A 23,244-nucleotide genomic window follows, 5' to 3' on the forward strand; every position below is an offset into this window, starting at 1 on the left:
TGGAAAAAATCATCTAATAAGTGTGATGTGTTAATGTAATAATAAATGCACAAGTCTGGCAAACAGGAGCCTTGGGTTGCCCTCTGAGAACAATTCAAATAGAAGAAGAATCAAAGGCCCTAGGAATTGTTTCTGAATGTGATAACTGATTGATGAAGATGTGGAATTGTTATTAATTCTAGTCATAGCAGTGAGTAGTTCTGTTAAAGAGAATCATTACCTTTGTTAAGTCTGATCAGAACCTGTGGCAATAAGGATTAACATGTTATGATTTGAACTGAAAAAAAAGGAGAAATGCTGTCTCAAAATACTTGTGATATTTTGATAATGTATAAATAATACCATATTATATGTGATAACATATAAATAATAACCTCAAAACATTTTTTAAGAACTTTGTAGAATTGCACATTTGGTAGATTTTATATGCAATTTTTTTAAACCTTTTTTTTCCCTAAAAGCTAGTAAAAATGAGGGTGTTCTTCCCATCCTGATGTGAAGTGATGTAAAGGGACATTTTCTTTTCTGATGAGAGAGTTAATGTCTCTCAGCCTGATTATTTACAGCCTAATCAACTTATTTAATTATCTTACTTTTATTAATTTTATCATTTCATTTATATCTGAAAGGGAGTCTCAGGTTTAAAATATTTTTACATCACTTGAATTATTATTAGTAATAATAATACTTACTAATACTTAATATTAAAATAGAAAAAAATTCAAATTGCACTTGTTCCTCATGCATGGAGAGCACTTTCTGGGGAGAGTGCTAATGTGGTGGAAGGACACAACACATTGCTTTCTGGAGCCCTTCATGGGGAGTCTGTCCATCTGATCTGGATAAACACAGGTATTTTCCAACCTTTCCTATTAGCTCAAATTTCCCTCAGTAGGAAAAGTCTGGGGGTGGCAGTGCAAGAGGTGGTTGAGAGGTCAAGGATTTTTTTTATTCTGTCTCTTTGGGTTGGTCCTAAACATTCTCCACAAAAAATGCCAGGTCTGTTATTTATATCCTGGGAGCACCAGGAGGAGATGTATGAGGAACAAATACAAGTTGCTTCACCCTTCATCATCCTCACAACATTTTAAATGCAAAACTTAATCCCTTCTTCCTTGTGTCAAAAAACCCATTTACAATGGAAGATAACATATTGTGGAGGAACCTCCATACTCTCTCCTGTGAGTTTCCATGCCCAGCTCTTCCCCATTTCCCATCTGCCTCCAGCCAAGTGCTCTACATTTGCACCTTGGTCCTGCCTTTCCTTGGGCCACCAGCGACCTGGGGTCCCTGAAAAAGGGCCTGCTTAGCTGGGGTTACTCCTTTGAAATATATAAGAGGCATAACATGAAATGGAAAAGCAGTGTATGGAGTATCTACCCAGGAAGTTTATGGTTTGTAGGCTGCATTTTGGATAAAGAAAGGAGGAAAAACAACAACAAACAAGCAAATAAACCAAAAACCCCATGCTGATCATCAGGAATTTGTGTCAGGAACACATGAGGAGCAGAATTCTACTGGGATACCTTTGGAATTGCAGCATCACCCTGCAATGTGCCGCTCCACATACATTGCCTGTGTGTGCAGGACCATCTCTTTTTACTGGCACAGAATTTGGCTCCTGTGTGCTTCTATGTGTGCTGGTCTGTAGCTCTGGCATCAGACATGGTGATGGAACACAGTGTCCTTTTGCCCAGTCTCTGCCACAAACAAGTTTTGCCTTCTTTATGCCTGCTAAGTTGACTATTTTCAAGGCTGAAAATCTTTCACCTCCAACAGGAGCTGTTCCAGACCTTTGATTAACCTTACAATTTTTTCTGAAGATTTAATAGTTCTCATTTATCCCTCATTATCATAAGACCATGTGTGGATGGCTCAGGGCTTTAGATGATTTGCTATGAGATTTGCTCTTTTTTTCTTTGCCAATAATTTCTAACATTTAATTTTCCTCCTCTTCCACTACTGAGCTGCTCTGTATATATATTATTTGCCAGAACACCAGACCATCAATACTTTGTGAAGCAGTCTGTTCAAGTGCAGCATTTTGCCAAACTTGCAGCTAAAACTTAGCAAGAAAATTAAAATCCCCATCAACACAATAACAAGCCAAAAAGATACTGCTCTTTCTGGTTTGTTAAAAAATGAATCAGAACTTGTCATGTCCATTCCTTTATTTTACCAGGAGATGGTGGCACAGGCTCCTTTTCCTATAATCCCCAGAACTCAAGGCACCATGCATAACAGTTCTACTTGCACATAACAGCATAGAAGTATCACACTGAAAGGTTGGCATCTTGCAAGGACTTCACTCATAGCTGGTATGCTGTAATAATTACATTTTACTAGTAGAATTTGCCCTGTGCACCTTTTTCTCTTGGTGTAAAAGAGCCCTTCTTACGCAAACAACTTTTAGAATAACAAGTTCACCAGAGAATAAAAGTTCTTATTTTGAAATGAAGTTGTCTACCCAGAGACATTTCTTGGTATTAAATTAAGTTTAAATCAATGTCTTAACTTTCTAGATTTTTGTGATTCAAACACAGCCTTAATCAAGCAGTAAGAAAGTCCCTTATGTAGATATTTTGGAATTACACTTAAAGTTTATTGCTTCCAAAGCCAGACAGAAAGTATTAGGGCTAAACTTTGAAAAGTGTTATCATTTGTTATTGTACAACAGATTAATATGGTTGACCTCAGTGAAGAAGTAGAGGGATCAACTAGCTGAATGAATATATTCAATGAAATGAAATTTATTGTATGATTCTATTGCTCATATCCCTTTTTTTAATCAAGTCTTTGACATGCTAAGGTTTCAGGATTTTGAAGATTCTGACAGATCAGAGATGGTTTAATTCAGAAACTCTCTTCCCACTTTCAGTGGAAGCAAAATATGAGACTATGTGGTTGCCCTCTGCAGATCACAGCCTGGCAGGTCAGCACAATTCCATTTCCATCAGTGACTTACATTATCGTGCCTCCACAGGACACTTAGGGACCTAGGATGTACCTACACAGGCTTTCTGTCATGGTTGCTGCACCATCTTTCCCAACCTGCCAACCTAAGAATGTACAGAAATGCTGGACAATATCTGCTTCTGTTGGAGGCCTCAGTCACTTTTGCTGCCTCTGTGAATATGACTGTGACACACAGCACAATCAGTCACAGGCATGAGGTGCTAATCTTTGGCTGGGCCAACTGACACACAAAATGACTTCAAATTTTACCTATAAGATTTACCAAGAGACACAGCTCTCACTTGAAAAAATAGAAGAAGAGAAAACAAATTCTAGTAACCATCCCTTGAATATGTAAGTTATGGTATGGCTTTTTTGATGGCTAGACAATCTGCATCTGCAAGAGCAGCAAACCTGACAGCATTCATACACATTTTAGGGTCTATTACATCTTTCATCCCCTCCGTGCACAGATGTTTTCCCCTGCTATGAAGTTCTCTCCTGGCTGCAATCATCTTACAGTGACTATAATACACAGGCTGGGCTTGATAATCTTGGAGGTCTTTTCCAGCCTTAATGTTTCTATGAGTCTGTGGTCTTGTTTTATACTGATTTTTCATCAGTGTAAGCTTCTTCCTTCATCACAGCATCTTCCATGAGGTCTGCTTTTCCTACATGAAACATAGTAGACAATATAGTAACTTTTCCTTAATGAGATATTTGCTCAAGTCAGACAAAGTCTTCTTCAGACCTTCCGTATGAGAATCACATTGCTGTTAATTAGTTTCTCAATGATAAGGAATACATTCTTGTTTAGTAAATTAATAAATCATAAGAATTTTTCTCCAGATAGCTTATGGAAAAGAAACTGAATGTAACAAAAAATAGGAAAAATAAAGACTGTATAATTAAAGTTTATTCACTTGTAATAAATTAATCTCCAGCACTAGAACTGAACTGAAAAGGTACTTTCATCACTGAAATTCTCTTTTGCAAGAAACCACCAAAGTAATTTTCAGCAACATCAGCTGAGTTTGTGTAACCAGGGTGTTATTCGTATCAAGGGCATTTGCATGAAATGGATGAATTATAGTTTTCTTTAAAATTGTTAGTCTGAGGAAAGTAGAATTACTAAATTATTTAAAATGGATTCACTGTTATACCTGGTAGTGGGAACTTAATGAAGGATATTTCCAGATCCGTCTTTGGTGGCTAACAGTTTAAAGGGAATGAAAGACATCATATATATGCTGCGTTTACATCTAATGGAAGCAGTCCCATGTGGTTAAGGGCAGATGTGCAGTACCCAACCAGGAATGTAGTATGGATGGGTAAGGTTTGAAGGGTGTGTTACAGGAGATACATAGCCCATGGTGGCCTCCATACTTTTTTGTTCTTGATAATTTGCAGTTGTTCTAACTTCCACAGCAGTGAATGTTTAGAGTTTTCAAGTGAAACTCACTTCAGAAGAATGTTTGTGTTTCTCTTGAACTTTTTCTGTGATTGGAAAGCCTAGTGCCTTGAGACATGATTTGGAGACATGAATAGAATGCTGGAGTAGGGATTAACACTCTTAGAGGTTTTTTCCTACCTCCAAAACTACCAAGACTCCTGTCAAAAGCTAGTAGCTGGGTTTTCAGAACCCCCATTCAAAACCTATCCTGCCTGGGAACTGTCACAATCATCTGGATTTGAAGAGCTTAGTGATTCTCTGCCTGAAATTAGTGTGAGTTCAAGGAAAATGCCTGCAGCTTTTGTTGCACTGAATCTACTGACACATTTAGAATAGGGTTGGCATTCAACTTGTTATGATTCCCATTTCTTTGCAATACTAGGAGTGATCACTGGCTGTGCAGGTGTCATGGCTGTGGGGAGAGGGTGGATGTACCCATTCAAGGCATTCCAGATATCAGTGCTGAGGCTCAAATTGCATAGCTGGGAACAAGAAAGTCCAGAGTGCTGGTAGCATCTGGACAGCAGAGTTTATGTGAGCAATTGCTGCTTCTGTAACATTCTGCGCCTTTTGACATTATCAGCAATGCCTCTCCTTACTGCTGAAAGGAACACACACTGCAGTAGCCCTGCAATTCCACTGCTCCTTGTTCTGTAACATTCTACATGGACTCTGCCATGTGGCAAAGCAAATAGTTACTGACAGAAGTTATCCTGATATAGCAGATACAGCAGAGTCCCACTGGACCATAAACAAGGTCAGACTGAACAAACTTACAGTCTTCCACATGGCTCATATGCTGCCAGGAGAAGTTTGGCACTCGGGTCTGCTGGGGCACAGCTAGGCTGCCTTCCAGGGACCCAGCCCTGTGGGTCTATCTTCCCTCACAGGGGTTCTCACCTGGGTTAAACTCTCTCTTGATAAGTTCTTTTCCTCAAACTTCCCATAAGTGTGTCAGATCATGGCTCACAGACCTATAGCAGGCCATTTATGTTGGATGCTTATGATAGGTGGTCACATGTTTTACTGTAAACTGTATTATCCCCTTCTGCTGACTGTCACTACAGGAAGTCAGGTGAATTAGGTTATAAAGTTACAACGTTTAGCTTATAAAGGAGGTCTAGTTTTCTTTCAGGGCTTAGTTTGGATCCAGCTGCCCCATGGGCTGAGGGAATGGCTGAATGGGAATTGTAGAGGAATAAAAACATCTCCAGATGAATGAGGTACCATAGAACATATATGTTTACCACAGATTAAAACCACAGCCTCTAGATGAAAATTTTAGTTGTTTATGTCTATCAGAATCCTTCCTTTTTTGTCTACCTTTAATTACACTAATAGAATGAAGAGGGTTCCCTATCACATATTAAGACAAAAGAAAACTGCAAGGACAAATGATGCAAAGTAGACCAAGACAGATTTTCTTGGAAATAGGAAAAAACACTCCATCTCCCTACAAATGCTTTGCAGAATTGTCCAGTTCCTAAAGAATATTATCAGAACTGTGCTGGGAGTAATATCAGCGAGGTATGTTCAGTGCCCAGGCTCTATAATTCTTCATACTGTGAATTGTAGGCATTTTTCTGCTTTTGGTGTTATGTTTGGCACAAGATTTATTAGTTTCCTGTCTCCTACATGTCCCCTTATTCCAGAGGGATTTAGGATGGTCCCTCTTCCTACCCCCAGTCCCTGCCACAATTCAGGGCAACCTGCTGGTCTGGAGCGTGAAGTTGCTCAGTTGGAGAAAAAGTGTAGAGATGCCCCACAGCTTGGTAGATAACTCCCAAACCAGCATTTAGAGGTATCCCACTTGATACTTTTGCTAGTAGCAGCCATGCTTCACAATCCAATAGGGAAACTATTAATGCAGCTGTTGTTCTGCCACCTCAAGTACAAAGGCCTGGGAGGTAGATGGGAAAGGAAGTTGCTCTGTGCCTGATTTCCCAAAGCTTTTGCTCTTTCCTAGCAACTATGGGATTTTTCCTAACCCCTTTCCCTTTAGCAACAGGCCAAGAACCTATTTCTCTGCCACCACACTCTGATAAAAATCTCACCACTTACCTTCTAATCGGTCCTGGTGATTTATCAGGATGGGATCTCATGGGAGCTGCTCCCAGCTCCTGTTGAGGTTGTGTAGGCAGCACAGAGCAGGCTACCTCACACCACAGCAGGTTATCATTGATCTTAACTTTGTAAAAGCCGCTGCTTTGCAGAGGCATGGTCTCTCCCCATCCCCTGAGTGATGCCATCTTGCCTCATGAGGAGCAGTAACTTGGGGCTTCCACCAAGTTCTTGCCACTTGGAGCTAGGGGACTCATACAAAGCAGCAATCTCCAAGTCCCCCTGAGTCAGAAGCACAGCTCCCCATACACCAACCCAATCCTACAAATACGACTGGGCCCCTGTAAAGCACCTCTGTGTAAGGTGGGCCAAGTCTGGACCAACAGGTCAGAAAGCCAGAGAGATGTCAGGGGTGGGGAGCTTGTTTGTTGATTTGGGACTTGCATTACCTTTGCAGTGTGCAAAAGAGACTTCCAGGATCACTGTAGAAATGAGCAGTGTACATTCAGAAGCCTCATCTTCCTAGGGATGGGGACTCACCTCCACTTGCAAAAAATATATCCAGGATCACTATGCAATGGCATGAAAGCAGTGCAGTGAGATAGAAGCTGTCAAAATTAGTGCCTCCTTGAGGCAACATATAATTTGCTACAGAGTTTAGCCCCTGTGCTCCACTGTAATTAGAGGAGGTGATCTACAGACCCACAACAGCAAAAATTGTTTAGGTATTTCTTGAAAACAGGTTTTACCCAAATAGGCACATAAAGAGAGAATCGTGATTTCTATATGAGAAAAGTTGCACTCATTTAACAGCTCTAAGACATATTTTATGTCTGATATCTGCTATGTTAGTAAAAGTGACTGAAGGTGTTTGTTGTTTTTAAGAGATTTATAGAATGATACAAGAGACTGGAGTAATTCCTTAAGTGATATTCTTAAATTACATTGTATATTTGATTGATCATCCACAGCTGATCAATTATTAATGAATGGCATTTTTTCACAGACAATTCTTTGACAGTTCATGCTATGCCTAATGTCACTGTCTCTTAAAGTTTTTTGCTGACCTTGTGGAGTGCAAAGAGGCACTCAAAGAGCTACATCAGAATAAGTCTATTGTTTCAAGGATTATTCTCTTCTCTTTTGTCAATGATTTCTTAAGATGTCCTAGGCAAAGAGTTGAAACATGTGAGAAAGAACAAGTTGATTGAGGATAAACAAGCCTTGGCAGCAAAGAGTGATGTAAGGAGGAAAGGACTCTGTAAGGACCAGCTGAGATGAGTACTGGAGAAGACATAGTAGAATGACAAGAGTTGTTACCTACTGTGTTAAAGGTTTCGGTGAGTAATCCAGAACTGAAAGCAGAACAAAACTCCTTAGCAGAGAGAATTCACTTTTAAAAATAACAACATACTTAAGAAAAAGTTATCTTCCGTGGAAAATTTGGAAACTGTTTTAATAAGTTGTGGCTGGATGACCTTGGTTGGATGACAAGTGCCCATTAAAGTCATTCCATCACTCCTTTCCTCAACTGGAAAATGCAGAGAAAATAAAATGCAAGGTTCATGAGTTGAGATAAGGATAGGCAGAGATCACAAACTGATTACTGCCACAGGCAACATAGACTCGACTTGGAGAAATTAGTTGAATTTATTACCAATCAAAAGCAGAGCAGAATAATGAGAAGTAAAACAAATCTTAAAAACTCTTTTTCCCCAGCTCAGGGAGAAGGGCACTTGGGTGAAGTTCATCACATGGTTCTGCTGTTTATTCCTCTCCAGGGAGAGTAGTCTTCCCCCTGCTCCAGTCTGGGGTCCCCCACAAAGAAGGCAGTCCTCCATGAACTTCTCCAGTGTGCGTCCTTCCCATGGACTACAGCTTTTTATAAACTGCTCCATTGTGGGTCCTTCCACAGGATTCAGTCCTTCAGGCGCAGGCTGATCCACTGTGGGTCCCTTGCACAGGATTCAGTCCTTCAGGCACAGGCTGCTCCATTGTGGGTCCCTTCCACAGGATTCAGTCCTTCAGGCGCAGGCTGATCCATTGTGGGTCCCTTCCACAGGATTCAGTCCTTCAGGCACAGGCTGCTCCAGCACGGGTCCCCCACGGGGTCACAAGTCCAGGCATCAAACCTGCTCTAGCGTGGGCTCCTCTCTTCATGGGTCTGCAGGTCCTGCCAGGAGTGTGCTCCAGTGTGGGCTTCCCATGGGGTCACAGCCTCCTTCTGGACACCCACCTGCCATACACCTGGGCTGTAGGTGGATCTCAGCTCTCCCCTGGACCTCCATGGGCTGCACAGTGACAGCCTGCTCACCATGGTCTGCACCACAGCCTGCAGGTGGGTCTTTGCTTTGGCACCTCCTCCCCTCATTCTTCACTGACCTTGGTGTGTGGACTGTGGTTTCTCACTCTGCACTCCTCTGGACTCAATTGCTTCTGCGAAATAACTTTATTCCCTTCTCAAATATGTTACCACAGAGGTGTTACTATCATTCCTGATTGGGTCAGCCTTCAGCAGCAGCAGATCCATCTTGGAGCTGGTTGGCAGTGGCTCTGTCAGATATGGGGGAAACTTCTGGCAGCTTGAAGTCACCTCCATAGGCCGCCACAGGTCCCCACTACCAAAACCTTGCCATGCAAATCCAATACAATTATTCAGCTGGGGAACATGTTACATTTAAAAAGTGACAGTTAATGGTGATGTTTTACAATTTTTTTTCTCATTAATTCAATAAGGAAATTTCTCATTTACTTCTGAATATCCCTCAATCACAGACTAGGTAGCAGCACTACCTAGCCCAAAACTGCAAACACTCTAGCCATTATAACCCATACCCAATATCAGTATGCCAAATAACCCAGTGAATTACTTCTTTGTAGGATCAACAATTTTCCCCATGAAAAATGTGGTGTTGGTTTGTTTGTCAGAGATCAAAATAAGGAAAGGCCTGTTGAATTTGATGGTATCAGAAGAATAGGAAAATCTGGTAGAGATTATGGCAGTGCCTCCTACAGCTTCAGTGCCAGCCTCATCAACTTCCAGCAAGGCCTTGTGAACTGCCTGCACAGAATAGGAAAAAAACACTGAGGTTCATATGTGGGACAGGAAGAAGCAGTAAAATAAATTCTCTTCTTATAGAACATTTAGGAGAAGAAAGGAATAATAAATCCAGTGGATGAAACTTTACTGTATTATAAATCTCCAACAGTTTGAAACAGGAGTATTTTCTATGCCAGGACTGAGCAAGGAGGGCCAAAAATTACCATGGACACACTGAAATGCATTTTCTCCAGTGCTGAGTAGAGTTCGATAAAAATACCCCATGTATAAGTTAGCTTATTTTCTTAGATGGTTTGGACTCCGACTAGCAACACTTTCTCTTATTTCAAAGTTAACTGAAAATTTCTATTTATAGGCTATTATGGGGCAGTATTTGGCACCTTTAGCATTAAAACATAGCTCAAATTGACATTGTCAAATTTTGCTACTGCAAACTGGGGATTTCCTGAAAATTTGGGGAATATTAAAAATTGAGATATTAATCAACACAAATATAATAATGAACACCTCATTTGTAGCTTACTTGACACAACTTCATGTAAGCTATTACATTCCAGTGCCAAGAAGTTATTCAAAATGTTGCCCAATTTTCCTATGTATTTAATATCCAGCTTTTTAATAGCAGCATTAAAGTAATACAAATGTGAGCTGGGATATTCTTTCTGTAAAAAAACACAATTACTGAGCTAGCCCCTACATGTCTTTGTGAGTTTTACTTACAACTTCAGTAATATAAAGAGGGAAATAATGTCTTTAAAAATCCCAGACACAGCTGATCAAAACAACCAACCACCAACCCATCACCAGCTCTGTCTACTTACCTGTGAAATCCGGAGATCATGATTGCTGCTAATTCCAGACAGATCAGCATTACCTGAGAACAATTCAGTAATTCCCATTTGCTCAGACACGGATTTAACATCATAAGACCCACTAATAGAAAACTTTGGTAACTGCAGATTTAATCTCCTGTTGATCAAAGAAAACAAAAGAGCAGTGAGCCCTTGCAGCCTCATCTCAGCCAGCAGGGTGGATAGTATGCAACTCAGCAACACTTGAAAGCATTCTTTTGATTGCGAATTTGTTTGATGGTAGTCTTTGTATTCCTTGAGCAATTTTGGCATCCTGAGAGATGCAACATCTTCTTGTATCTACATTCTCTGTTAGATTTTGGGAAAAGAAATGTCTTCATTGTCGCTCTTTCATCCCAGTGCCACATGCGCAGCTAGTAGCGATTTTTGGCTAAAGGGTTATGGAGAGTAAGCAGACCACTAGTGGGAAGTAAGGGAACTAAAGTAAGGGAAAAGGAGGATAAAATCTAAGACATGGTGAAAGAAATTAATCATGTTAACACGGTGAAAGAAGAGGTAAGGAGTCAAAAAGTAGCCAAGCAAGTTTTGAAGCAGCTGTTACAGTGCTGTGACCCCTTCTGTCAGGTCACGGAGCCTGCAGTTTCTTAGTGATTATGCTCTGCTCTGACTCATTTGGGGAATTGCTTAAAACTTCCCTTTATGAAATCAGGACATTATGTCCAGTAGGAGGTGATCTGAAATTGCCATTTTCTCTTAAAAACAGTGATGTGTTCCCAAATATAGCAATCCATATACTTAGAGTTACCTGCTCACAAGTTTGCTCTGCCATTTACAAACAGTTTCCTTGGAGAGAGCTTCTTCCACTTGCTTCATCTTTCCATCATCAGGCAGAATAAGCAATGCTCGTAGAAGTCCCTGGTAAGGCAGCTCTACCACCATACAGGAGAGATCCTGGTCGTAGTAAGTGTTTGAGGTACCATCACGCTGCATCATATTGACTCTAACAGATGCATTTGTGTTCACAAAAAAATCATCCTCATATGTACGCAAAGGATCAAAAGACTTTTCCCAGGCAGCTAATGGGGAAAAAGAGATGTTGTTGCTCTCAAACATGAAGATCATAAAGAATGGTTTATCTAAATTAGACCAGCTTTAATGTAGGACACTGGAGGCATATTGATGGGAGAAGAAGCTAATTAAATCACTTCAACTTCCTCTATAACACACAATTAAACATTCTAACTGTGCAGTAAGCTCATCATATTTCATGTGAGCACATCATGTCTTGCTGAAGAACAACCAAAGGCTGATGACCAGTTGAGTCCTTCTTCTACTGTGAGCCTGTGTAATGTCTTTTATGCCATTTAAAAGCAATCACTTAAGCATTCAGTCACCTTCAGGACCTTCTTATGCCTTTTCTGTTAGGCTGTAACCCACACAAGCTTACTGCACTCAGCCTGGTGTGAAATTCATCAGCAATTAAAGAGTCCTAACGTTTGATCAAGACTCCAGGAGCACAGGCCCTCAAGATGCTATGTCCCAGGTTTTCATGCAGAGCACCTAGTAGATCTACCATAAAACTGGGTTTCCTGTGCAAGAATGTCAGTCCACCAAGTCTGACTGGCTTGTACAGTCAGCATAGAGATCTTGGATACATCTTTAGTCATTATGGCCTCAACAAGTGAGACTATGTTGATCCTTGTCTATGAGGCATCCACTAGAGTGGAACTTTTCTGTCCACAGCTTTCAAGCAAATTGAGTCAAAACCAAGAAATCAGTATTTCTCAGCAATCAGATACTCTGCTTTTGGCCAGATCTAATCTTTACTTGAAAGCAAACTGCACAGTTTATCTCTTTCCTAAATTGTCACTCTGGTAATAAGTCATCAGAAGTTCCCTAAAATTTTTATTTTGTATTAAAGCTGTTTATTGAAATATTACGTTAAGTATCTTACCTTTAAAATAAATATAGTTAACAAGAACCAGTACAGTACTTGGATCAAGATGACCAACTAATTCAGGAATTTTCCCCTTGGTTTTCTCCTCTACATATTTATTGATTTGCTTTGTAGCTTGTTCTGGTTTATGAAAATCACTAGAGAAAAATACTACATCATAAAAATGTGTGGCATTTTGTAAAAATGAGTCATGTGGTTCATACCCATTAGCTGTAAAAAGGGCATTCCCTATATTTAATGTGAAATTAACATCAGTACACTTCAGTACTGACAAAATTTTGTGAAAACTTTCATGTACATCACGTACGCTAGTCTCAGTCACATCATCAAAGCCCAGGCCTTCAAGAATCTCAGTCAGAGTGGTTGATTTAGCACCAACAGCCACTATGGCAAAGGCAGTGGAGATACTTATGGGAGAAAAGAAAACATTTTTATCAACTTCTTTTGATGCAGCCTCCTTGTAAAATCTAAATACAAAATCTGCATAGTTAGAGCCTTTCTTGTAACAGCTATACGTTAATAAATTTTCTCTTCCATCCTGCAGATTAGTATTGTTGACTTCATGGCAAATGTCTTCAGGGCAGCAATGGATTACAGCACAAAGAACAGCAAGGAGTAAACACAGGCACAGGAGACACTTCATCTTCTTTTCAAATTATTCTGCCACAAAATAAACAGTCATTAAATGAGCAGATGATAATGATGTGCTTGGTAGTAAGAAATAATGAATAGTTTGTTAGCATAAATGCAGCATAGATCAACTGTAAATATCTAATGTACATAACATGCTTAAAGTTCCCATGGGCACAATGTCAAACTTATTTAACAATTCAAATAGGTTATAGATTAAAATGTCAGGCATAATAAATTCATAATATTCTATGGTAACTGCTCTGAAAAAGTAATACTTTTTTTCACTGGCAATGAAAATATAGAGCTACATCCCATAATAATCTTTGTTAACAATGACATTTTCTTCCCAAAACACTGTCTTCTGCAGGGTACATCTAAACAAGTTATTACAAGGTAAGACAGGGTGTAGGTCACAAAGACATCAAATACTCCACAGCATCTTCCCAAAAGCAACTTGATAAATATAAGGAAATGTGAGGCAGCTCAGTACTCACTGGGACTGAGTAAATTCCCTCACATTCCTCAGGGCAGCCCCACATGGACAGAGAGCTGCCATAGACTATCCTGTGCTTGTTAAATTCACACCCCTGTTTACTCACATGGCCAGTTACTGGCCACAGCTGATAACTGATGGAAGAAGGTAATCTCTCTACATGAACTTCAAGGTGAAAGCCTTGTGCCATGACAGCAGTGCACAGAGAGGTGGGCACAAGGGCATGTGGCAAGCAGCAGGTTTGCATCAGATAATGAGGTGCATGTTTGGAATGAAGGAATCTTCCTTTTGGGAGAGCTGCAACAAGTGGTTGTAACTTCTTAAGTGGTGGTTTGCCCCTCACCATGGGTTAACCTGCATGGCATGTGGGAAGGACCTGGCTCAAAGAGGAAGAGAGCACTCATCCCATTTGGACATCAAAGGACACAGATTAATTCCCTTGGAGATTACAAGTTTCTTCATTATGCTTGCTCTCCTAAAGCTGACATGATATACTTCACAAGAGCCGCCAGCTCTCCACACGAGCTGGAACAAGTCTCTGGTTTACTGAATTCAGCTCCCTGCAGCTCTGCGGAGGCATCTCATATAAACCCTCTTCAGAACTGTAATGAGCTATCAATGAAAATATTCAGATTTTCAAAATTTCAAATTCAAATATTCAATGTGAAAACATTTCTAGAACTTTTCTACTGTCATGGGTCTTATTCTGGTTTCCAGCCAATACAGCCTATTTGTAACCTTTTCTATCAGGAATGTACATTCCCATGTCCATGGTAAAGTTCTCTTGGTCCTACCTTCATTCCTAGGTGTGACAGATGACTGTATATAGTGCCTAAAGATTTAGAATTTCTGATGGGAGCCCAAGTTCAAGGCTTCTTGGTGATTAACCAGTTGTTTTATTTTCGTACTGATGGTCTTTCTTGTTTTCATAGCAAACATAGAGATAGCTGTGTGTTCTCATATTTGCTAGGATCTGAGTGTACTGAGCCCAGCCAAGATCTGCCAGGGCCCACTGCACTGGCCACAGTAACAAGTAATAACACTAAATTTGAATTTCTTTAAAACAAAAGATGTAGTATGGTCCTAGACAGGAATACAGTTTAACTATTTTCATCTCTTTTAAGCAGAACTCTGCCTCTTTTTCACAACAACCACAGTAACAACAACAACAGAGGCAAAATTGAAACAACCCTTATGTACTGTGGAAAAAAGAAGAAATAATACAGTACAAAGGTGTTTCATACTATATTATTTGATGTTTAACATGTCATAGTCTATTTTTCTCTAGTTATTTAAGATATTGGACACTTAAGTGAGAAACAAAAAAATAGTTTTACTTCTTATGTCCATACAGAGCTTAGCCTAAATTTTAAAGAATTCTGAAGCAAAGAGTTTGGTTTGGGGTCTTTTTCTGCAGCAAACTTATATTAGGCATGGCTCTGTTTTTAACTTCTGCTGTAACAAATTAGTTAAAAAACTTCTCCTGGTATCACAATTCCCTACAGAAATCGAAAATAAGTGCTTCTATCAAAAGCTGGAAAACACTGAATAATATCATCAAGTTTTTCTCACCTACTTTTCCTTTTAAAGATGAAAAGCATGTTAATTTCAACATTTTGAGATTAAAAAAATTTTGACATCAATATTTTAGTTAACATTTCAAAGCTGAAAAAATTGTAAAATCTTTGTTAAGTCTGGAAGTACTTTTTGTGCAAACTGGAGATTCAGAAAATAATTCTCTTCCAGACCATGTATTAGTTTGTCTATGGGAGTAAAAGGAGCAATTAAATTTAAATTGTGGCCTTCCACCCACCCCCTACACTTACCCCAGTCCTAATTAGAGAGCCTGGCCTTAGCAGTTCAATTGTTGCTTTATAAACTAAGTCACCAGAAGAGTTTTTAAATTGGACCTGGTTGTTCAGTCACTAGTGGGATTATACTAATTTTGAGTCACTGTGAAGGCTGTTTCCAGCCTGAAAGGTGATTACATCAGTATTCTCTTTTAACAAGTGCTTAATAAGTCCCCATGACTTCAAAGAGTTTTTTAGTTTGATTTCAGTCTAAGCATATTCCCCCAGAACAGCAGGTCCCACTGGTCCCATGCACATCTGCTTGGTTAATATTTCATTGCAACATCCACACAGAACCAAATCACAAACAGACAAATGAAATTAACCTAATACTAAAATTCCATTGACTGCAGAAAGCATCATTTCCATCTCTCTAAAAGAAATTCATGTGTAGTACTTACAAAATCAGAAGCCCCGTTGCGTTCATCTGACCATGCTGTTCCCCACACTGTTACTTATACTGCTTCATCTTCTTCTGCTTAATTAGAGATGTTAAACATTATACAGACCCGATAAACATCAGAGCCAACCAAAAGAAAGGAGGAAATAAAGCAAATATTGATGAAACAGGGTTCGCAAGGATCATCTCTGTTATTCAGCCAAAGAAGCTGACAATCTTCAGCCATTTCAACAGTAGCTGTAACATCCTCTCTGTTGCCTCTGACCATGCGGAGGAGCTTAAGAGCAAATGTTGTGTGATTAGGACCCTACTGGAAACCAGGAGGTTGTGCCTGGAATCACTAGAAACAGGAGCTAACTTGGTGCCAGAAGTCAGACTTTCTGTGCTGTGATGAAGCACACATGGAGCTGACAGCCACGTATCACAGCCGCTCTTCCAAAATCTATCCAGAGACAAATCTTCCGCATGATCCTCAGTCTGTATATGGATAACAAAGTAATTGGCTGTACCTTCTCACTCTGTAGATTAGCACCACTGTGGGGGTATGTGATAAACACGTTTCCATGAGAGGTTTCCCACCCTGGCTGATGTGGTCCCTTCATATGTCTCAGTTCTGTGTGCATCTCAGTTACTGCCTTGGGCAGGTGGTGGGAATGCAAGTAGCAGGCTGTTTACTCCCACATGTTGGCATACTGCATGTGCGCACCCATTCTCATTCTCCTTGCCCTCTCACACACTTTTAAATTGTTCAAATGAAAACAAGTGCTGTTTGTTCTTATTAACTTTTCCCAATAGGAATGAAATGCTGATGGATCAAGATGACTGAATTTTCCAGTTAACAACAAAGACCATGATTGAGTGGTGACATAAAATATATTTCCCCATTTGTGATGACTCTTTTCTTTGTACTTGTTTACTCACATGTGTAATTTTGTTGTTACAAACATAGATAAACATGGAGACAGAACACAGATATATATTGTCTGGACACTCCCCTTCTTTGTTTTCCTCTATATTTCTTCCCTTCTCCTCCCTCCCCCCTTCCCTTTTTACTTCCTCCTTCTAACTCTGGCTGTAAAGGTCACAAACACAGAGATTATTTTACTCATCAAAGCCCAGGTGAATAACAGGTCATGGTGGTCAAGGACAAACTGTGTTACAAAATGGTTATAAGCCTCTTGTTTTCTCTTTCATTTGTGATGCCTTGTAATTACTGTTTTGTTTTTAATAATGTTAAGCTAAACTTTAACAAGGCATTTCCTTACCATTTCATTATAGCAGCAGAAATAGGGTACTACAGCAGCTTGAAACCAAAACGATGAGCAGACAGACGCACGCGTGCCAGGTGTACCACGCACTGCCACGAGCGATTGCAGTCCCACCTCCCTGCTGACCACAGTTTCAGCTCTAACTCATGAAACCATGTTAACCAGCTTCATACAGATCATTTATCTATTGAACTAGATATTTTGCTCTACTATTTATTTTTTATAGGAATAAAAGTACAGGAAAAGGAAATATTAAAACAAATGTGTTTTATTCCTTCTGATAATTAAAACCACGACAAAGTTTGCATTGCCTGAGTCCATGTCACTGCTGTATAGTTCATGTAGGTCAGTTTCTATACCACACCCCAGCTCACATTTTGACATCTTTAGAAGAAATAGAGCCATATATTCATTTCATGCATTTGCTAATACCTTGCAAACATCTTCCTGACAGTTTGTTTTGTGTTGAATAGAACATTCCAAAGCAGGTTTAAAGAGTTCTTAATTAACCATTGACTGGTATATTCAATAACAGAGCCACTCAACTTGTCCAGTGTTCTTGTTATGCTTCTGCACATTAGTTAGGGAAATTAGAGTTTTTGTGTCAATTTGACAACAATAAAACTCTTCTGGGATAATGGCTGACAAATACACAAGTTATAAACCTATTATGTCATAATTTACACAAAGACGTTTTAGTGTAAAGAATATAGACCACAAGCATATTGACAGAGCAGCAATATGAAGGAAATGGAGTATGGAATTAGGAAGGAAATGGACATTGCCCTCCCCTCCATTTCCTTGCTGATAGCCTTGAGTTATGCAATAGTCTTTGGGAAGGATCAGGCACTCAGAGCGCAGGAAAATTGCTAGGATTGGAGATGCAAGCATGGCTGGTGAACTATGTTTTTTCTAGTTTGGATGAGGTATATAATGAACAATAAAGGCACAATCTGCTCATAGTGGTCATGCCATGCTTTTCATACGTCTTGGAGAATCTCCTCTGTTGCACTGTCAGAAAGACAAAATTCAGTAGCTTAGGAAGGGACTGTGAAATTAGGATGAAATATAGTCTATATTTAGTGAAGAAAACTTGCACAAGGAGAGGTAAGTTCAGCTCACAGAACTTTTTTTCATTTGAATTAGCATCATTCATATGAACTAAATAGAGAACAGGAACGAGAGTTTAAAAAAAATTACCAATGGTAATGACCGATAGTGAACACTTATAATATCTTTTCAGTTGGAAAACCAATTTCAGTTGCAAATTATACACTAAATGTAGGTGTCTTACATGTATGGTGCACCAGTAACAACTGAACAACTGAACCCCTATTGCTGCTTCAGTGCAGCCTGCTGTGCAGGCTGGCAAGTATGACATAGGAACCACAGCCTCCTGTAAAAGGGGAAAGAAAGTAGGCAGTTTGCTCTAATGTTAGAAACCTTTATTTAGGTCCCAGAATCTTTCAAAAGAAGATTTTTCACTAATTCTACATATAACAGCTTCACCATGGATTTGCTATTCAGATCTGAATATTTCTGTAAAATTATATTCTGTAATATTAGTAATGAAAGAGCTACCAAGATTTTAATATCTGGGTGATTTCCACCTAGGATGTTGTGAAAGAATAGTATGTATTCTGTTTTCTTTTCTTCCTAACCACCAAAATTGATGACAAAATGATCTTATTGACCATAAAGATCTCAAATAATATCTTTCATTGGCCAAGTACTGCTCAGGATACTGGGATGATTTCAGATTGGGATGGAACAGCTGATGAGAGAACTGCTGGACTGAAAATTCAGGATAGATGTCTATCTCTGTTGAGCAGCTTAGCTTTGGCCTTTGGAACATCACTAATACTAATAGGCTTCAGTTTTCTCATCTCTAAGATAAAAATGATACAACTAACTTCCTCACTGAGATTAGATGATGTGAAAAACAAAAATATTTTTAACGGTCTTGAGCACTATCTTAGTTCTTTATTGAGTTTAATGAAGACAGGATAATTTTTCCGTTTTATCCTATGACATCTCCCTTGGTAACAGTGATACACAATTTGAAAATCTGTGATCAGCAGTTTTATCCAGCTTCAAAGTGAAATTTGAAAGTTTCCTCAATTTCAAGGTTCCATAAAAAGTCCTCTGGACTTTACAGAAAGTGTCTTCCTTCCTGCCCAGTATGCTTAGCACTTGTATTCAAGGGGTGGTAGTTGAGGTACATTACAGCATAGGGACAGGTGATTAAGCACACCCAAGTATTGCAAGTATTAATAACCTGTGTGCATCACATGACACTGCACAAGCCATGTCTTTTACCAGACATTTTTATTTCATGTCTAGAAAATGCAAATATCTGTTGCCAGCACCTACAGAATAAGAATCTTTTACAGGAAAATAGAGAAGGATAAGATTATTATGCTCACTGAATTGTCTTTTTTTGTCTTTCAGTTTGACTCAAGCATCATGCCGGCAGGGATTGTTTCACCTGGACATCTATTGCCCATCCAGTATTGTGCTTTTAAAATCATATTATTTACCTACGGTAAGGCATCTAACTCCTGATTAATTAAGCAAGGCTCTGACTATGTAAGCTAAGAGAGGAAGGATGGTCAGTCTCAGTGGGTAGCTGTAAGCAGCCAAGAAGCTAAGCTTCTGCAATGTGAACCTGTGACTGAGTTGGGAAGGGAAGCAGAAACTCCCAAGTCCCAACCCAATGCTTTGTAACTATTGCTCTTTCCTTCTTTCCTAATAATGTTCTTGCATTAAAGAAAGAAAGGAATTAATCAATTAATTATGGGTTTCTAACAGCAATATAGTACTTAAAATTTTAATAAATGTGTGTCTATACAACATGAAAATATAGTTAACCAGAACCATCCCAATGAGTAATTCAAGACTTAAGCAACTAACATTATTCTGCAAGCCTTCATTAAAAAGTTCTTCACCTTCCCATTTGGTCCACTGATCCTGCTATCTGGGACCATCTCATCTGAATTGCTTTCTTTACCTCCTGTGTACTCCTGAGTGATACTGAATTAGTGCCTACCTTTAATCATGCAGCTGATCAAGTAAAGTTGGTCAAAGTGGGTTGAAGTAAACAGTAATGACATTACTCTGTGACTCAGAAACTCAGCTGTCCAAGCACACCATGTAGATTTTGGCTAATGCTCAAAGAAAGGGCACTGAAAGTGGTCTTGCAAGCCACAGAGTCAATTTACCTTGTTTATTACACCTTGTCAGTCTCCCTCAGACTCATACAGAACTGTTGAAAATGAGGGTACAAACACAATAATGCACCAGGGAACAAGTGCATAAGGGAGAGAAGTTTCAATTTTATTTTGAATGGATATGGAGTAGATTAAATTTTACTGTGGCCACCGCTTTTAACCATGTTGGGAGAAGATTTAGACCAACACTTCATAGCTTTTAAAAATCCTACTCTAGATCCATATGCAGACAAATTAAACAAAGCCATTTTTCTATGTAATCAACCATTACACAAGCATTTCATATCTGTTACTTTTAACAGTAAAACTGTTGGAATTGTGACAAAACTTCCCTAATCCAAACTTAACAATACCCTGTCTAGTGTTGTCTCCTCCATACTGGTGTCTCCTCTGACATTCTTTTCTTGTCTTTCTTCACACCACACACAGTCACTTGCAGACCACTCTCATCTTGGCACACCATTCTCCTACCCCTGCTTCCTCCATTAGCTTGGAGACTGATAGCAAATAGAGGCTGTTGAAGAATTATAGAGGAAGGCATTCCCAAAGGAGTCACATCAAGACCCTTCCTTGAACCTTAACCTCTGGGGATGAGGGGAAGCCCAGACTGATTTTCACAGTGTCCTCTTGCATAGAGCAGCACAGCATTATAACACTTCTAGGGCTGGGGTCAGCAAGAATGGGGCTCAGCTGTAGAGAGCAAAAAGGTTAATCAGGTCACAAGAGCTTCTAGGTGATGATGTCCTGCTCTTAGGTTCATTGATCAGCCAGTGAGAGTATTTTATTTTTCTTGATGATGCAATGCTTTTAAATTAATGCCTTTGGTAGAACTTAGGTGGGTGGGGATTATGAAAACCAGTTTGAACCGGTCCCTGGCCTTTGTGAATGCTCCGACTCTCATACTAATGATGATTGAATTAATCTCTTAACAAACACGTTTGTTTTTCTAATTCGCCTCCACACACTTAATTACTATAGCTCCAAACCCAACACCCAAATATTACAGCAGAGATGGCACTTAGTCTTCCCTGATCTCCGGAAATCTCTGAATTATTGGGATCCTTCCTGAAGTAATTTCTGAAGCACAGTGAATAGGGTCTTCTCACCAAAAACAGAATCCTAGAAGCCAAGACTATGTCTAAGAGGATTCACAGTCTACAAAGGTGGGCATTTTCTACCAGCATGTTCTAAACATATTTCTGTTCACAGTTTAGTGTTAAAAGTAATTATTTTACTTCTGCTCTATAGGCATTCGGTGGCCAGCCAAAGATAAGGAGTCCCTAAATCCTTTGAGCTGGAGGTCCTTGCTGATCTTTGATGAAGGTATAAGTTCAGTGCTCTGTTACTTACAACCTCCTTTATAAATGCTCAACATTTTTCTCACACCTGAGAAACTTTCCTAGATTGCACAAGTATCCAGATTCTTTCTGTAGCCCTTAATGTTCCACTCAAAAATCCTTTCTCAGAAACACTTCTTGGAAGTTGTCTGAGAGAGAAATTTCCATGTAAGAAACCAGAGTCTGAGAAACCTTAACATTTCCATGAATATTTGATTTTGTCAATGTTTTGAAAGAGAAATTATGAAAATGTTCCATGCTAATTTTTATTTTATAAGATAATATGAAGAGATCGATTTTACTACTATTTAACAATAAAATGGAAAACAAAATTCAAAACAATTTTTAGGCAATTTGCTGACAATTTAAATTTTCATCACAACCGGTGAAAAATTCAATGTATTGAAATTTCTCTTGGGAGAGAAAGGTAATTTATTTTATGTGAAGATCATACAAATAAGAGACTATGAACATTATTTAAAGGCAATTGTAGAAAATTGTAGACTGGAAAGAAACCAATTGTTTACAAGAAAATTTTGATTGTGCATTCAATTCTTCAAGTCAGGATAGAAAGTCCTCTGTATCAGTTGTAGAGGATCTGAGGAATGAGGATGTCATTATTTTCCCACTCCTAGTTTTATTCTCATTTGCCTTTTTTGTGAACTAAAACCAAATTTATCATATACTCTAAGGTAATAGATATCAAGGAAAAACAATTTAGAACTGTTATACTGATAGCTATTCACATTAAAAAATAAATTTTATTCAAGTTTGCTATGAATCTGATGGGAAAAACTGATTACTAATGAAGTATTCCCATTTTTAAAAATAAGTTTGATAGAGAAATGAAAGAAAAAAAACCCAAAACATTAAGAGAGATAACAGATCTGGTTAGAATCTTTGTGAAGATTCACTGGTAAATAGCAATGCATACATGTGATTGTAAGAACTATAATGCTTGCAAAAAGAACAAAACTGCAAATATGAAGGCAAACTTAAATTCACCTACTTCTACTATTCAAAGTGATAAAAAGATCCTTTTAAACTCTAAAAAAAACCCACACTTTTTTTTTTTTTTTTTTTTTTATAGTGAATGCTCCCTATCTACTGAGTCATATAAGTTGGCTTAAATTTTTAGTAATTTCCAACTGAACCAGTGAGCTGATAGAAGTGTTACTGTTAACTGAGGAAATAAAAATGCTTTAAGAGGTCTTGGACACCCTTGTGCACAGCAAGAGGAAACAAACAGGCTTTGGCAGTCAGCAAAGGCCATACACACACAGTAGAATACATATATAGTGTATATATACACATATACACAAGCTTGCTTTCTTTCCTTTTGTTCATATCTCCCACAGTCTGGATTCCTTCTTCCTTGTCACTGAGCATAGAAATGACATATTCAGTGGCATATCCAGCATCACTGAACAATCTCTGTCCTGAGTGGCAGTGACTAACCTGGGACTGTCATGCCAAATATAAACCAAGGGCTTTTCCCCTTGTGTTCTTGGCCTTGTATTTAGTGGCAATGATTCTTCTCTGATCAGCCGGCTGCTGACTACTGTAAGATCCTTCCCAATGAACAAGGTGAAACTACCAGCAAAATGTGTCATGTCACAATTTACTAAAGTTGCACATCATCTCTGACTTCTCTGAATAATGCATAGCTGAACTCAATGCTTATAAAGGGTATTCCCTCCCTACTAGTGCATGATTGTTTTAGATCCTGCCCTG

The 23,244-nt window shown here is 39.0% G+C and overlaps 1 protein-coding gene across 1 annotated transcript; it reads right to left on the reverse strand.

The window, feature by feature from the left end:
* Positions 1-8,778: 8,778 nt before the first annotated feature.
* On the reverse strand, positions 8,779-15,814 carry LOC131574702 (serine protease inhibitor 2.1-like). The gene is made up of 5 exons (XM_058829348.1): positions 15,677-15,814; positions 12,297-12,959; positions 11,148-11,418; positions 10,352-10,499; positions 8,779-9,530 (listed from the first exon to the last, which is right to left on the reverse strand). Exons 2-5 carry the CDS (start codon positions 12,940-12,942, stop codon positions 9,336-9,338), a joined length of 1,260 nt encoding a protein of 419 aa, XP_058685331.1. The 5' UTR covers positions 12,943-12,959; positions 15,677-15,814; the 3' UTR covers positions 8,779-9,335.
* Between the last annotated feature and the right edge of the window lie 7,430 nt (positions 15,815-23,244).

Source organism: Poecile atricapillus, chromosome 1, assembly GCF_030490865.1.
Source record: "Poecile atricapillus isolate bPoeAtr1 chromosome 1, bPoeAtr1.hap1, whole genome shotgun sequence".
Taxonomy (NCBI): Eukaryota; Metazoa; Chordata; class Aves; order Passeriformes; family Paridae; genus Poecile; species Poecile atricapillus.

Coding starts and splice junctions, on each gene's coding strand:
- LOC131574702 (XM_058829348.1), bottom strand. CDS start 12,942: ATGAAGTGTCTCCTGTGCCTGTGTTTACTCCTTGCTGTTCTTTGTGCT. Junction 11,419..12,296: donor TAACTATATTTATTTTAAAG/GTAAGATACTTA, acceptor TTTCCCCATTAG/CTGCCTGGGAAAAGTCTTTT. Junction 10,500..11,147: donor CAGAGCAAACTTGTGAGCAG/GTAACTCTAAGT, acceptor TTTGATCAACAG/GAGATTAAATCTGCAGTTAC.